This window comes from Typopeltis vanoorti, chromosome 5 (genome assembly GCF_054136105.1).
Source record: "Typopeltis vanoorti isolate ZY-2024b chromosome 5, IOZ_Tvanoo_1.0, whole genome shotgun sequence".
Lineage (NCBI taxonomy): Eukaryota > Metazoa > Arthropoda > Arachnida > Uropygi > Thelyphonidae > Typopeltis > Typopeltis vanoorti.
Window position 1 is genome coordinate 135,173,645 of NC_143553.1, and position 14,756 is coordinate 135,188,400.

General features: G+C 34.3%; 1 protein-coding gene across 1 annotated transcript in view; it reads left to right on the forward strand.

Moving 5' to 3' along the window:
• The window catches only part of LOC150106839 (BRISC complex subunit Abraxas 2-like), a 139,804-nt gene extending 133,811 nt beyond the window's left edge, over positions 1-5,993 (forward strand). Inside the window, exon 8 of the mRNA XM_090392748.1 lies at positions 1,027-5,993. Within this exon, the coding sequence (XP_090248874.1) occupies positions 1,027-1,178 (152 nt within the window). The 3' untranslated portion in view covers positions 1,179-5,993. The remainder of the gene's footprint in view (positions 1-1,026) is intronic.
• The last annotated feature ends 8,763 nt before the right edge of the window (positions 5,994-14,756 follow it).

The window sequence follows — 14,756 nt, forward strand, 5'->3', positions numbered from 1 at the left end:
ATCCCAAAGAGTTATGTAGCAAGTAAGAAGAATTTTGGAAGGATAACTTAAATGAATGCTGATAGTAGTTACGCCACATAAGTAGAAGAAATAGTTGAGGTGCTAAATGATCACTTTGCAAGGGTGTATTATCAAGGTGGAGATAGTGCAGTTGCCTCTCTTTTAGGATGTGCCAAACACTTTGGTGGTTTATCCCAGTTTCCTTGGCCAACTGCGTACAGTCCATTGCTGATCAACTGTGAAGAGTCCTTGAACATCTTCATCTGCATGGTTATTATCATCCAGGTGATCTTGCCTTGCACAAAATGCACTGATCCATCTTGCAACAGTTCAATACAGTAGGGCACTCTCACCACAGGCTTTCCTAAGGCCATGATAACAGTCGCTCACAATTTTATCTCCTGCAACTGGAACCTTGATCCAGGATCATCCACTTCTCCACACAAGGACACTTGTTAGAATGGACTGTGTCACTTTGTGGACATGTACAGTACATGCAACTAGCACCTCTATCTGTCAAGACAGAGGCGCTAACATGTTGCCACTACTTTATTTACAACCCTCGTGTAGTGCATTGTATCTTATAATTTTTTTGTACTTAGTGTACAAATTACAGTATATCTTTAAAAACTATGAAGATTTTACAATAAAGATTTATTCTTTCATGCTTTTATAGGTATTATTGTAAAAGGAATATGCTAAAATAAATACATTATACCAGATTTTTTCTATGTGGCATCCTCCTGCTTGTACATTTAAAAAAAAAAAAATTATATTACTCCTGACCATGATAATATCAAAACAGAATTAGTATGAATATAAGCTGGAAAAACTTAAATGCAATTGAATCAATTTGACAAAAGCAGAGCAAAATAAAGGCAATATATTCATTTTATAAAAGTTGGATATACAGTATATCACCATTTGCATCTTCTGTTTCAGTTTTACACATCAAGTGCTATTCTTTCTATAAGTAAACAGTAACTGTTTCCATAAAGTAACATTATGATATTTCATTATTTACAGGTGCTTTATTATCAGATAACGAAGATACTGAAATCCAAGAAGAGCCTGATCTTCAGCATTCTTCTGGTGAAAGTGATTCAGTTGATTCATCTAATGTTGTCTTAGAATTACAAGAGAAGAAAGAAGAAAAAAGGAAAACTAAAAGAAGCTGACAGAAGGGAAGAGAATTGACATTTATACAGAGAAACACACTTAAAAGATTAATTTAGTGAACTGGAAATTTGACAAAAGCCCAGCAGTGGTATAATAATAGAGACATATGTGATGCAGAGTGCCATTGGATTATTATTCTGAAAGACCTATGTCTAAAACATCTAAATTTGAAATAGAAAATAATTCAAATGTATACTGTAATTTCATTTTTTTTATTTCAATTTCTTTGTGAACTAACTTTTATGCCAAATAGTTTTTGTATAATTTTTTAGAATATATTGCATGTTTGACCATATTTTAATATTTGTTATTTATATTTTGTTTTTTAACAAATTATAAGCACTGTTCATAATAAACAAATATATTTTTTTTGGCTGAATTTGCATGTAATTATGATACGATATGAAAGTTTACTTTTCTATTATTATTCATCATTCATGGTGTCAGATGTAATAGTTTCCCAAACATTGATGTTACTCGTATCCGTTTTGGATTTAACATTATTGAAAATTAACACAATTTACAATTCCAGGTATTCGATAATACATGTATTATATTTTCATATTTTCTTTTCTTTCATCCAGTTGGTGTTATCTTTATAAATTTAGTTTGGCAATTATTCAAAACACATTAAGAATTGATTATTTCATTTATTGTATATCAGCTATAATTGTAAATTGTCTTGTTATGTGTAGATAATATATATATATAAGAAACACTTAGCTCTATATCATTGCTGTTTTTTGAAATCCAACTAACAATATTATATTGATGTTCTGCCGTGATTTAAATTCTTGCTACTTCTTTAGCTGTTTTATATGATTTTCAGTTCAGTTTCACTTTCCCTGAAAATTGTATTCCTTGCTGTGGGATATCATTTTTATCATGTGCTTCTTGTTATATTGGTTTATATTCTTCAATGAAGCATTATCATGCATTATTGAAGAATGCTTTTCTGATATCTAAATCTGAGAAAATTGGTTTTTTTTTTTTTTTTGTATGTGTGAAAGTTGTGTTATATACTTAACAATACTAAGATATAATTTCTACCATTGAAATATGTACAAAATTTATGAATGATGAAAGATTTGAGGCAAGCAAGAAATTCTAAATATTTCTCAAGGAAGATATTTTTAAAACAATTAGAGATTTGTAATCTAGAAAGCATAAGCAGTTACTGAAAATATTTGCATAGCATTTTTCTCTATAAAGTAAGGTCGGTAGATCCTAGTTTTCCAATGGATGGAGTTCCTGAAACTTTCAAAATAGAATCAAATACTAGTGAAACTAAAATGAATAAGAATTTGTAAGCCTCTGTATTAGAACTGCTAAAATACTGTAAAAAAAAGAATGTGGAATGTATTCTTTTTTGGTTATTAGGGAAGGAGAGGTTTAGTTGTATACATACATATTCAGATTTGGATTAAAGTATCCAAACTGCTTTAAAAAAAACTTCTTTGGTGCCTTTTCCCTCTTGAACTTTTGGAATAAACTATTTTCTATTCTCTGTAATTCAATCATTGTGTGAATTCTTATGGATGATATAATGGGACCTAATTAATTTTAAGAGTACTATTTGGGTAGGAAAAGCTAGATAAAGAAATTAAAAAAAAAATTAGCACTTTCAATACATAGGAAAAAATGAAATCACTGATCTAGATCATGGAAACCTTTTAATTATAAATATAAAACTTTCATTTTGATTGGCAGTCAAGAAACTAGATAACTCTTGACATTTTCTTATAAGTGAATCAGCTTTGCTATTTAAATGAGGTATGTTAAATGAATAATTAACTGAAAAATTAATGATGATCACATGCACTTTTCAGGGAATTTCTCTCCAATTTCTTTTCAAGTACAAATCATGAAAATACAATATTGAGTTATCTCATTGAAGGTTAAAGAATTGATAAAATTGAGCTAATGTGATCTCTTAAGATATGCAAGTTTGTTTCCTGCCTCAGTAAGTTTATCTTTTCTCTGTTGTAGCATATCAGTTTTTACTTGTTAAAGCTAAACTATTAATCTCCTGAAATGTGCATTACTCTCATTAAATATTTTAAGATAGTGACAATGTTTATGGACCATGCATACAACTAAGTTGTTTTGCATACTTTTAACCTTTTGTGCAATAAATTTTCTAGAGAGCACTTCTCTTAAATCAATTTCAAGGCTCAATTTCAATATATAAGATTTGAAATAAAGATTTATCTTCTGAAGTTCAAATCCCAATAAAATTCTCCAAGCAATAGCGATCATATTAAATAGAAATTGGAGGAAAAAATACTTTTACAGCATTGTCGAAAATAATTATTTTAAAAGTTTTAATACCTCTTTCTAATTCGGTCAGATCTTGATCATTATATTCTTATTTTAATTTGTTGCTTTAAATCTCTGATACTAAAAGAAAATTTTGGAAGGATCAATTCTTTATTTATTCAATCTGTTATTTGAAATTTCAAATTCACAATAATGAAATATTTCTAAAAGTAATATGAGTGGAGTATTTAGTTTTAAGGGGTTATTTTTTTTTAATGAACTATAGTATATACCCATTTCTTCCACTTAAAAATAATAACTAGTCATTTCTAATTTTATTACTAATCTTACTTATTTCCCTTGTGTGCTATTTGTATTTTTGATTTTGTATTTTTAATAAATTTGACAACAGTAACATCAAGCCTGCTATATTATATTTGTTTCTCCTTATCTTGTCTGCTAATATATTGTTTAAGTAGATTTGAATGCAGTTGTAAATATATTTAAAACTTCATTGTGGTAAATTAAATATGAATATTGTTTATTTATTAGCAATTACATATAACTGTTTTAGTGACAAGTTCCTCTGTAAATGTTTCTCAAGTACAAACATTGTGTGCTTCCATATTTATAGTAACTCATCTAGAGAGAATACAATTTAATATTTGAAACAGAATTTTGATAACAAAGGATTTGCAGAAATGCTAATCTCTGGATAAATACTTAAGAGTATCGAAGTGGAATGCTCAAATATAAATGAAGTTTGGAGGTGTCATTTTCTCTTTGCTGCTTATAAAGAGATGCTCAAGTTTGTTAGGTGGTGTAATTATATTCGTGCTACTTAAATCATTTGATAGATATGGTTGCACCCTTGTATTGCATTTGTTTATTAGACACCTTCCTTAAACTAACTTCCAAGAATATAAATGTGTGATTCATTTTCATTCTTTCTGTACAATGTATAAACTGAAAATTTTGTTTAGTGTTTAACCAAGATTTGTTTGTTTATATTTGGGCTTTTATAATTGTAAGCTAAACTAAACATTTTATTAAAACAAATTATGAATCAGTTCTTTCAAGGTGTGTTTTGATATTGATGGAAAGACTGGTCACACAGGTTTTGATCTCACTTACAATATCTTTCTTTCACTTGTTTCTTACATTCCAAACAAATAAGTATCATTTCTTACACAATTACTACTGTTAAATTGATTCAATCTCAAAAATAATATAATACTGCAGTAGATGGATTTATCTCGCAATTATCAGCCATTTTTAATTGCAGAGGAACATGCACTTACTTCTCTTAACTATAACCAGCTAAGCCATTACTTAACTAAGAAGCTATTTTCTTCAACCATCATTGGTAGAAACTTCTCATTTTCAAAATGCTATCCCTCTCAATATGAGCTGTGGCCATGAGATAACCCTCCACCTACTTTGATCCACTTTGTTGCCTATCAAATTCAACAATGAAAAGTGATCCATAAAGAAAATTGTTGTATAACCACAGAAAATTTAAACCAGTCAGTTCAGTATCATAATACATTTGGGGATTTGGATTTAGATCATCGCCTAAGTTATTTTACTGTGCATTTTGACTAGTGTTGACTCGAACAGGAATACAGTTCAGTTCACGAAAATGAATTCATGTGCATAGGACTATAAACTTTTATGGATGGAATTCACATAGTAAAAACTGACAGTGAATCACATTGCAGTGTGAGCTATAAATCCCAAAAGATGTTCACTGTAAAGTAGATGAAATGCATGCATACCACAACTAGCCAACGCCCATGCTGTATAATAATGTAGGAGAGGATCTAGATCTGCATGTTATTTATAAAATATTTCATTTGCAATAGATGTATAAAGAACAAAATGTTTATTCTGAAATTTTTATGCTGTTATCTGTTTTGCTCACACCAAATTGTTTGAAATATAAATTTAGTGTTCATTAACAAATATTAATACAATGTTGTCATTTTTATAGTAGTATTAGTCTAACATATTTTTTAAATATTTTTGAAAACTTTGCTTTTGATGTGTTTTTTGATTATGATTTTATCATATTTCTAGTCAGAATTTTTCCCTCATATAAATGATATGAATGATGAATATTTAAAGTGGAGGTTGTCATTTTTTTTTTCTTGCATTTGAATGTCATGTGATTTTGTGCAACTCATTCATTCCTTAAGATATAATGTACAGCTATAATATGACAACTATTTTGTCTTATGCATTCCTGTTAATATTCGCATTGCATAAGAACTGAAGAGACATAATTACTCCATTCTTGTAAAGTGTTGTATATTTACCTTTTTATTACTGTTATTTTAGAAATTCCTGCAATAATAATGCACTTTATATTTCTATTAAAACTCAATCCCAAGATTAGGATGCAGGAAATTGTACAATGTTGTGAAACAACAAAAATTGTGTTTTGCAGCTTGTGTTTAGCTGTATAGATACAATTACTGGAGTAATATAACTTTTTTTGCATTGTGAAAAATTTGTAATTAAGGAATTAAAATGTTATTACTGTAATAGGTTTATTTATTTGTGTCTTTTTATTGCACACTTATAGTCATGAAAATTGCTTCATTTAATTACATGTGTATTGTGGGAAATTGGCAATATTCATCCTGAAATTTTTTTTTGTCGAATAAGTTTTTTGTCTTTATTTTAAAGGGATCAAAGCAGCTTTATCTGAGTGGTTAATCTACTGTATATACAAATATCCATATTTCTTACCTGTCTTATTGATGTTTAAGCATTTTATTAGGTTTCGAGATTATTCATAGCTCATTCAGTATCACTGATACCCTCGTTGGAAAGACCCAAGTTTGAATCTTATCTCTCTCTCTCACACATGGAGGTGGTAGATTTTTTTTTTTTGGTTCCCAAACCAGTCAGGTAATACATATCTCCAAATGCATAATACACTATGTAGATAGTATTAACCACCCAGTTCTTAAATTAATTAGGTTTACATGAAACCAAGTTGCATAACAAGTTATCGAGTCTTAAGAGGAAGATGATGAGGATTTCATTGATTTAATAGCAGCTTCAAACTTACTGATTTTTTTTTTAAGATATCAAGCAGAAGCCTGAAGTACCTACAGTAACTTGGACATATGTATCTTGTCAAAGTTCACTCTCAATTGGAAATTAAAATTATTCATTTGAAGCTTTCTTATAGAAAGTTAAACTATAAGTGTTTTTTTAATTAGGCAAACCGATATTTTTGGTAGTCAGTCAGTAAAGACTTACAAACTCACTTCTGATGTGCTAGTGCACGATTTCTAGCATCTAAGAAGAATCAGTAATATTAAAATAGTTCTGTTAGTTTGATGAAATTGTAATAAAAAGCAAAAAAATATAATTCTCCCAAATGTAATACCATAACTTATGACAAAGTTCATATATCCTATTGAGTTGTTGTGGTATAGCCTTTCGGCTGTTTAGGAGCACCTATATATATATATATATATATATGTATGCCACCATCTAGGGAAATGACTATGAGGAAGGTGGTTTCCATTGCCTTCCTTGCCATACTATACTATATCCTATGACTGTATCCTGTGTGTTCACAGGTCCAGTTTGCTTGCAGGATGAAAAACCCCAGATAAACTGATGGTAAAAACCCTGCTGTCCATGCCCAAAACCAGCTAACTTGGCTATGGCTGAGTAAGATGCTTAAGTTCCTCACATCTCCGACAGGAATCGAACCTAGGACACTCCTTCCCCAGGAGCAAATCCCCAGTGGCTATGTACTTTGCAACCATATGGTTGCAAAGTACATAGCCACTAGGCTAATGCTGCGGATTCTATTGAGTTATAATGTTATCACACTTTCAGAAACTACATTTTCAAGTACAAACATCAGGTGCTAGCCTATATATTAGGATATTTTATTTCCTTTATCTAAATATTAAAATTCCCTCCTGGAAGTTTCAGTATGGGAAAAATGCTTCCCTTTAGCCCTGCACAGTCAAAACCTGCCACCATACCAAGCTCCAGCAGCAGGAGACAAAAACCTATATTTGTTAGGCATCAGCTCTGCACAGCAGGAAATAAAGCCTACCAGTACACATTACTAAATCACTTAAAGAATTGACAACGTAGATAAGAATATAAATTAAATTACACTTTAATAAATATTTCCGATATTTTGACGTCACATTACCATCTTCAAAAGGAACTTACAAAAAAAAAGGCACGTGCACGTAGGTACTACAACACAGTAACTGAGAATGAAGTGATGAAGCTATTGTTTTCCTAAAAGTCCTGATGGTGCCTTCTAGCACGCTAAGTAGGTGTTCTTGGCCGTTGGGCTGAAGGTCTGCTGATGTAAGCCTCCCAAATTTGGGGCAGTCTCATACAACCAAATTTGTTGAGGTTTGGAGAGTTTCTTTGGGCTGAGGCTGATTCCATGAATAGTCTTTCGAATTTCTATTTGCTACGGTGTATTATTGTAGCTTTCTTCCACCGTATTCTGTGGCGTGTATCCAGAGCATGGTCTGCAAGACCAGAGTGGCTGTACTTGTGAAAATGAATGTAGTCCTTGTGTTCCGAAATTCTGATATTCGCTGTCCTGCCTGTTTGGCCAAAGTAAGACAGTTTATAGCTGCAAGGGACCTGGTATACACCAGGTAGGTCTAGGGGAAGTGGTTGGTCTTTAGTGGAGTGGATAAGGGATGCCAATTTTCTGTATGGTCTGTAACAGGAGGTCAAGTCATGTTTTTTTTAAGATTTTGGTAGTTTTTTTCTGAGGTGCCTCGGATTTGGGAATGGTGATGGATTTAGAGTAATCCTTGTTGTGGAGGGAGGTTGTGGTTTGTTGGTTTCAATGTTTTTTTTTTTGGGGGGGGGGGTAGCCATTGGCTGAGAAAGTGTTGAGGATGTGATTTAGTTCAGTGTTCAGCGGAAAAAACTCACGTAGAAAGATTATTTATTAGTGTGATTTTCGCCTGTGTGTCACAGGCATCTTCAGCACATTAAGCTCAAAATTAAACACTGACAATTCCAAAAAGCGCCACCTAAGTAGCTGGTGTAAGATAACTAAAAAGGTCAATAACTTTCCTTAAAAAAAAAAAAAAAATTAATACAATAAAAAGTTAGGAAAGATTAGCTGATTTGTAAAGTACTATCTCCCATAAAGGGGATAAACGTAAGCCGTCGGATCTGTTTAAGTCAGGAGAATGAAGTAGAGTTTCACATGTTTCTTTATAAAGGTGTTCCATGAGAAACTGACTTTTGTGAAGAACTCTTGTCTTTCTCCAATGAACTCTGTGTCTAGTGAAGATGGCATGTTCAGAAAGTCCAGACTTTTCAGGTTTAAAGTATTCAATATAAGATTGGTGTTCTTCTAGCCGAATAGAGGCAGATCTTCCCATTTGTCCAAAATAAGATAATCCACAAGAGCACGGAATCTGGTAGACACCTGGATGATTAAGATGTGGAAGCTTGTCCTTAGGAGAAGTGAGAAAGGTGGAGATTTTTCTAAACGGTCGAAAGGCAACAAAAATATTCAGTGGTTTTAAAACTTTTGCTATACGTTCACTGATGCCTTGTACATAAGGGATAATAATGCGCGTTATTTCCTCTCGGTTTACCTCTTTTAACACTTTTAGTGTTTAGGGCCTTGTCGTTAGAACAGATTAGTTTAGCTCTGTTGTATAGTGTTTTCACTATTCCATATTGTTGTGGGGGGGGGGAGAGGATTGTTGGTGAATGTATCTGCCTGTATGGGTGGGTTTTCTATAAACTGAGAAAACCAAGGTTCTATCAGGCTGGCGGGTGACTAGTGTGTCCAGGAAAGGGAGGCTGTTGTTTTCCTCTTTTTCCGGGGTGTGTTAAGAAGGAGAGGAGTGTATCAGAGCCATGTGGCCAAATAGCGAACACATCATCAATGTAGCAAAGCCATATGGTTGGTTTTTGTGGGGCAGAGGCTAAGGCTTTTTCTTCAAAGGGCTCTATAAAGAAATTGGCCAAGGGCGGGGAGAGTGGTGAACCCATGGCTGTCCCCTCTATTTGCTTGTAGAATTTTCCCTGCCAAACGAAATAGCCTGAGTTCATTGTGAACTGAAATAGGGCTGAGATATCGGGAGAAAATTTAGCTTGGATTTGCTCTAAAGTTTCCTTGAGTGGGACATTTGTGAATAAGGAGGAGACGTCAAAGCTGACCATTATGTCAGTATGTTGGAGTGTAAGGTTTTCTATGCTGGCTTTCAAGTGAGCTGAGTATTTTATGTGTGATGGTGTGTTGCCAGTATAGTGTGTGAGCACTTTGGCCTAATGTTTAGCTAATTTCTATGTGGGGGAATCAATGCCATCCACTATGGAATGTAATGGCACATTTTCTTTATGTAGCCTGTGATTTGTTTTCTGATTTGTGAGTTAGTGGGATTGTATTCGATAGGGAGGTAAGTAGCCTGATCTAATAGAAGAGCATTAAGCTTACCTGTGTAGTCCTTTTGATTAAGTACTACAGTTGCATTTCCCTTATCCGCTTTGGTGATAACTATTTCTTTATTATTCCTCATTTCCTGCAGAAAATGTGGGGAGAGTGGTGAACCCATGGCTGTCCCCCTCTATTTGCTTGTAGAATTTTCCCTGCCAAACGAAATAGCCTGAGTTCATTGTGAACTGGAGTAGGGTTGAGATATCGGGAGAAAATTTAGCTTGGATTTGCTCTCAAGTTTCCTTGAGAAGGATTCTTCACATAGTTGGAATGCAAACCTGGGTCATTACACCCAAAGGGCATCATTGAAATCTACTGAGCTATTAGGTTATCAAGCATTTAAACTGGAAAATTAGTGTTCTTTATGGGTTAACGGTGATTTTTCTTATAACTTTTCCAATTAAAAATTATTTTTCACTTTTTTTTTGGAACATTGCTTTAAAAGAGAAACTGTTTATCAAAATATTAGGATTATTATTTCTAGACCTCCTGGAAGTCAGAATACATATCATTGGAGTGGGGGTGGTCGGAGAAACACTGCAAGCCACAGTACATATACTGCCTTGAAAATATTCACCTGGCGCATTGACTACCCACTCCAGCAATGCATTTCACTCATTTTTCCAAATTAGTGTCCATAGTCAGTTGGTTTTGAAAATTTCCTTTGATTGGAAAGACCTGAGTTCAGATCTTGTTTAGGATGCAAAGGACCTTTATCAGGGCTTTTCAACTGAAGGTGAGTTAGCCAGTCTCATATAGATGCAGCAGGATTTTTTATCCCACAAAGCAGGAAAACTGGCCATTAGAACATGCAATTAATAGACATAATACACTGGATTCATAGCCTGAGTTGCTCTGGCTATGAGTCCAAACATAAACCAATCCCCTCTCCCCTGTATAATTTTATATAGTTCCAGAAATAAACTATTATTCTCCATTTCCTATTATCCTATGCAAGATTGCCCTTTATATTTGCCCTAATATATATATATATTAGGGTTACCAAGTAATTTTATAAGCTTGGTTATTTAACTCCTAATCCCAAGTTTGCGCCTGAAATATAGTTCAAGTCTAAAGATGGTACAACACCAGGACAACTCATTGTAAAGGTGGGTAAAGCTCTGATCACTATTCTTAATATTTTCCCATAATGTAAAGCACATCTCACTAAAAGATGTATACTGCAATACATTACTTTAACCACCTTTACAATGAGTTGCCCTGGTGTTGTACCATCTTTAGACTTGAACTATGTTTCAGGCGCAAACTTAATTGTTTGCATACTTGGGATTAGGAGTTAAATAACCAAACTTATAAAATTACTTAGTAACCCTAATATACAGTATCCCCAAGTTAAAAAATTAATTACATCTATATCTCCTCCAGAGATTCTTATTAAAAATAAAAACACCTTGTAGCAACTTCTATAGGTTGATAATGCTCTGTATTATATACCTTGTATATACTCTGTATATACCTTGGTATTGGATTTTAGGAATCAATCGACCGTGAGATGCAGTGATTGATTCATTCAATCCAATACCCTTGGAGGGTAATGGATGGCAATGCTGTAGCCAATGAAGTTCTTAATGAGGCTCGGCTATTGCTGTTACCCTTCTGCCATGATTAGAGCTTTAATTGCTCAATAATACCTTATCCCTACACTGTCCTCTACAGATAACGGGGAAGATGAAAAGCATTCTTGCTTCGTCCCTTTAAGCCAGTCCTTATAAGGACCTTGGTATTTAGGGTCTAGCTACTCACTGAGGAGACCTCAAAAAAGGTTGAAACTGGTCTGGGTAGTGACCCCACCCATAATGTATTGCAGTATACATCTTTTAGTGAGATGTGCTTTACATTATGGGAAAATACTAAGAATAGTGATCAGAGCTTTACCCACCTTTACAATGAGTTGCCCTGGTGTGTACTATCTTTAGACTTGAACTATGTTTCAGATGTAAACTTAATTGTTTGCATACTTGGATTAGGAGTTAAATAACCAAGCTTATAAAATTACTTGGTAACCCTAATATATAGTATCCCAAAGTTAAAAAATTAATTACGTATATATATGTATATATATATATATCTGATAGTGCAATATTGCAGGAGCTTGGCCATTCGGTAGTATTGAAGCAGGAGTTAAGCAAAAAGGCAAAACTGGCTGTCTTCAATACAGTCTATGTCCCCATCCTCATCTATGGTCTTGAGAGTTGGGTAATGACCAAAAGAATGCAGACACAAATCCAAGCAGCTGAAATGAGGGAGGTTCCTTTGAGGGGTTGCAGGACTGACAAGACTCGACAGAGTCAGAAGTTCTGCAATTCTGGAAACTCAATACTCAACCACTGCTCCGTGTTGAGAAATCACAGTTATGTTGGTACGGGCACCTGGTCAGAATGCCACAAGAAAGGCTCCCCCAGCAGGCCGTCTTTGCCAAGCCAGAGGACACGTGGAAGGCCAAGGACTCACTGGATAGATTATATCCAAAACATTGGGTGGACACGTTTGGGAGTCTCACCAGAACAACTAAACTTGGTGGCTAAGGATTCTGACCATTGGAAGTTCCTCTTGCAGCTGCTGCCCCCACAACCCAATTAGGAAAGATGGGCCTTGAAGATGAATAAATGAATCTGATAGCCTTCTCTTGACTTACATGTCTCAATCAAATCACCTCTTCTCTTCCTGACAAGCTCTGGTAAGTGGAGAGACATTAAGGGAACATGATGTTGAAAGTTTTTTTTTCTCTTGGTTATTATATACTATAAATTAAAGATGCCAAGAAGTTATGATTCATTCTTTATCCAAGTGTAAGCAAACAAAGTTTGCATTTGGCTGGTTGTATATGGAGGCTAATAACTTCACATCAATTGCTTTAGTGTCCCATAATGCAATGCACATACCTTACAGACATGTATAATGCTATGCATTATGGGTTACCGACCAAGAAGTTATGGTTCATTCTTTATCCAAGTGTAAGCAAACAAAGTTTGCATGTGGCTGCTTGTATATAGAGGCTAATAACTTCACATCAATTGCTTTAGTGTCCCATAATGCAATGCACATACCTTACAGACATGTATAATGCTATGCATTATGGGTTACCGACCGATGTGAAGGCAATTGATGTGAAGTCATTAGCCTCTATATACAAGTAGCCCAGTCATGAAGTGACTTCGTGTGCAAACTTTGCTTACACTTGGATAAAGGATGAAACCAAGAATATAACTTCTTGGCATCTTTAATTTAAAGGGAACATAATCTTCAGAAACAGGTGATTAAGTCTTATCTCATTCCACAATCCTGAGACAGTTATTGCTTGCTTCTGTGTACTCTCTAATGTATCATCTCCCTTATCCCTACTTGTCAGTTTCCTTTGTTATGGTAGCAATTTCCTGGGTAGCCTTTACAACTTTAGTACTGTGCCCATGAACATCAGTTCACCATCAACCCCAGATTTCTCAGCTCATCTAACTCCTCGAGCAAGGTTTCTCTAATAAATATAGTATATGTCTTCCATTTTATTTGACCAAAGCTCATTCAGTATCAAGAATGCTTGTTCATCGGAAAAACCTAGGTTTGAATCTTATCTAGGACACAGTCTTATAAGGACCTTTTAACAGGTGTTAGTTTCATACAGAGGTGAATGAATTTTTCATCCTACAAAATGGACAAACCATCCAGAGAATACATTAGCCTCTTAATCTTGCTTTAGTTGTATTTCCAAAAACAGGCCAGTTCACATCACTTACACATGCAATATTTAACTGGTACCCCCTTTCATCTGCCAAACTATACAAACTTATAACAACACATCCACCCGACATTGCGCTTCCAATTTAGTATTATCAGAAAACAATTGTCTTCTCAAACCTTGAACTAAATAATCAACATAAAAATTAAACAGCAGCAACATTTCAAGAGTTTTTTGTCATACAGTATTCCATCAAGCCTCCATAGCTATGTCAGTTTGAACAAAGCCCTTTGCTCGGAAAGACCTGGGTTCGATTCCCGTCTGTGACGTAAGGAACTTTATCTGGTCTCTTTCAACTAAAGGTAAGTTAGCCGGTCTCATATGGAGGTAGGGGATTTTTCACCCAGAAGCTCGGGTTTTTCGTCCCCCAGAACAGGCAAACCAGCCCCGTGAACACACATGGATTACAGTCATGAATACGTGTCAGCCATATGCCTGTCCTGAGCCCGGAAAAAATTGGGGAGTTGGCGAAAGCAATGGTGAACTACCCTGCCCACAGAGTCACCTACAGTCAGAAACAACTGAAAGGGAAAATTTTGTCACCCAGTTATAAAATGTAACTAAGTTAGTGAAGCAAAACCTCTCCTTAACAACTCATACTACTGATTACGAGAACAGAAATCTCTTCAGATTTCTTTTCTCGGTTTCTCCTTTTCCACTCTTATTCAGTACTTCCTCAACAATACACTGTTCAGTAACAAAATACTAATTAAACTGCAACTCGTGTGCTGTCTCGAGCAAACAAAGTCTGTCTTCTACATTCATCCTTCTTTGTACTCATTACATGACCATAGAATTTCTAGGATTTTGCTGTGGAATCTGCCAATTTCCTCTACATTTCGTTTTCTAATTCATTTCCTCTACAATATCCTCTTTCTCTGCAGCTTCTGCATAATTTCATGATTCATCCATTTTACCACCATTCTATTTATCCTCTTAATGAAATGCAGTCAGACAGTTACCATCAGTAACTGATCTCGAATGAATTTCTGGATACTACTGAGATCTATCTTTCTCTCCTTCATTTGATCATGCCATAGTAGATCACCAGTAATTTTCCTTAGACTCCTGTCATTGTCTACCATTCCATATTTT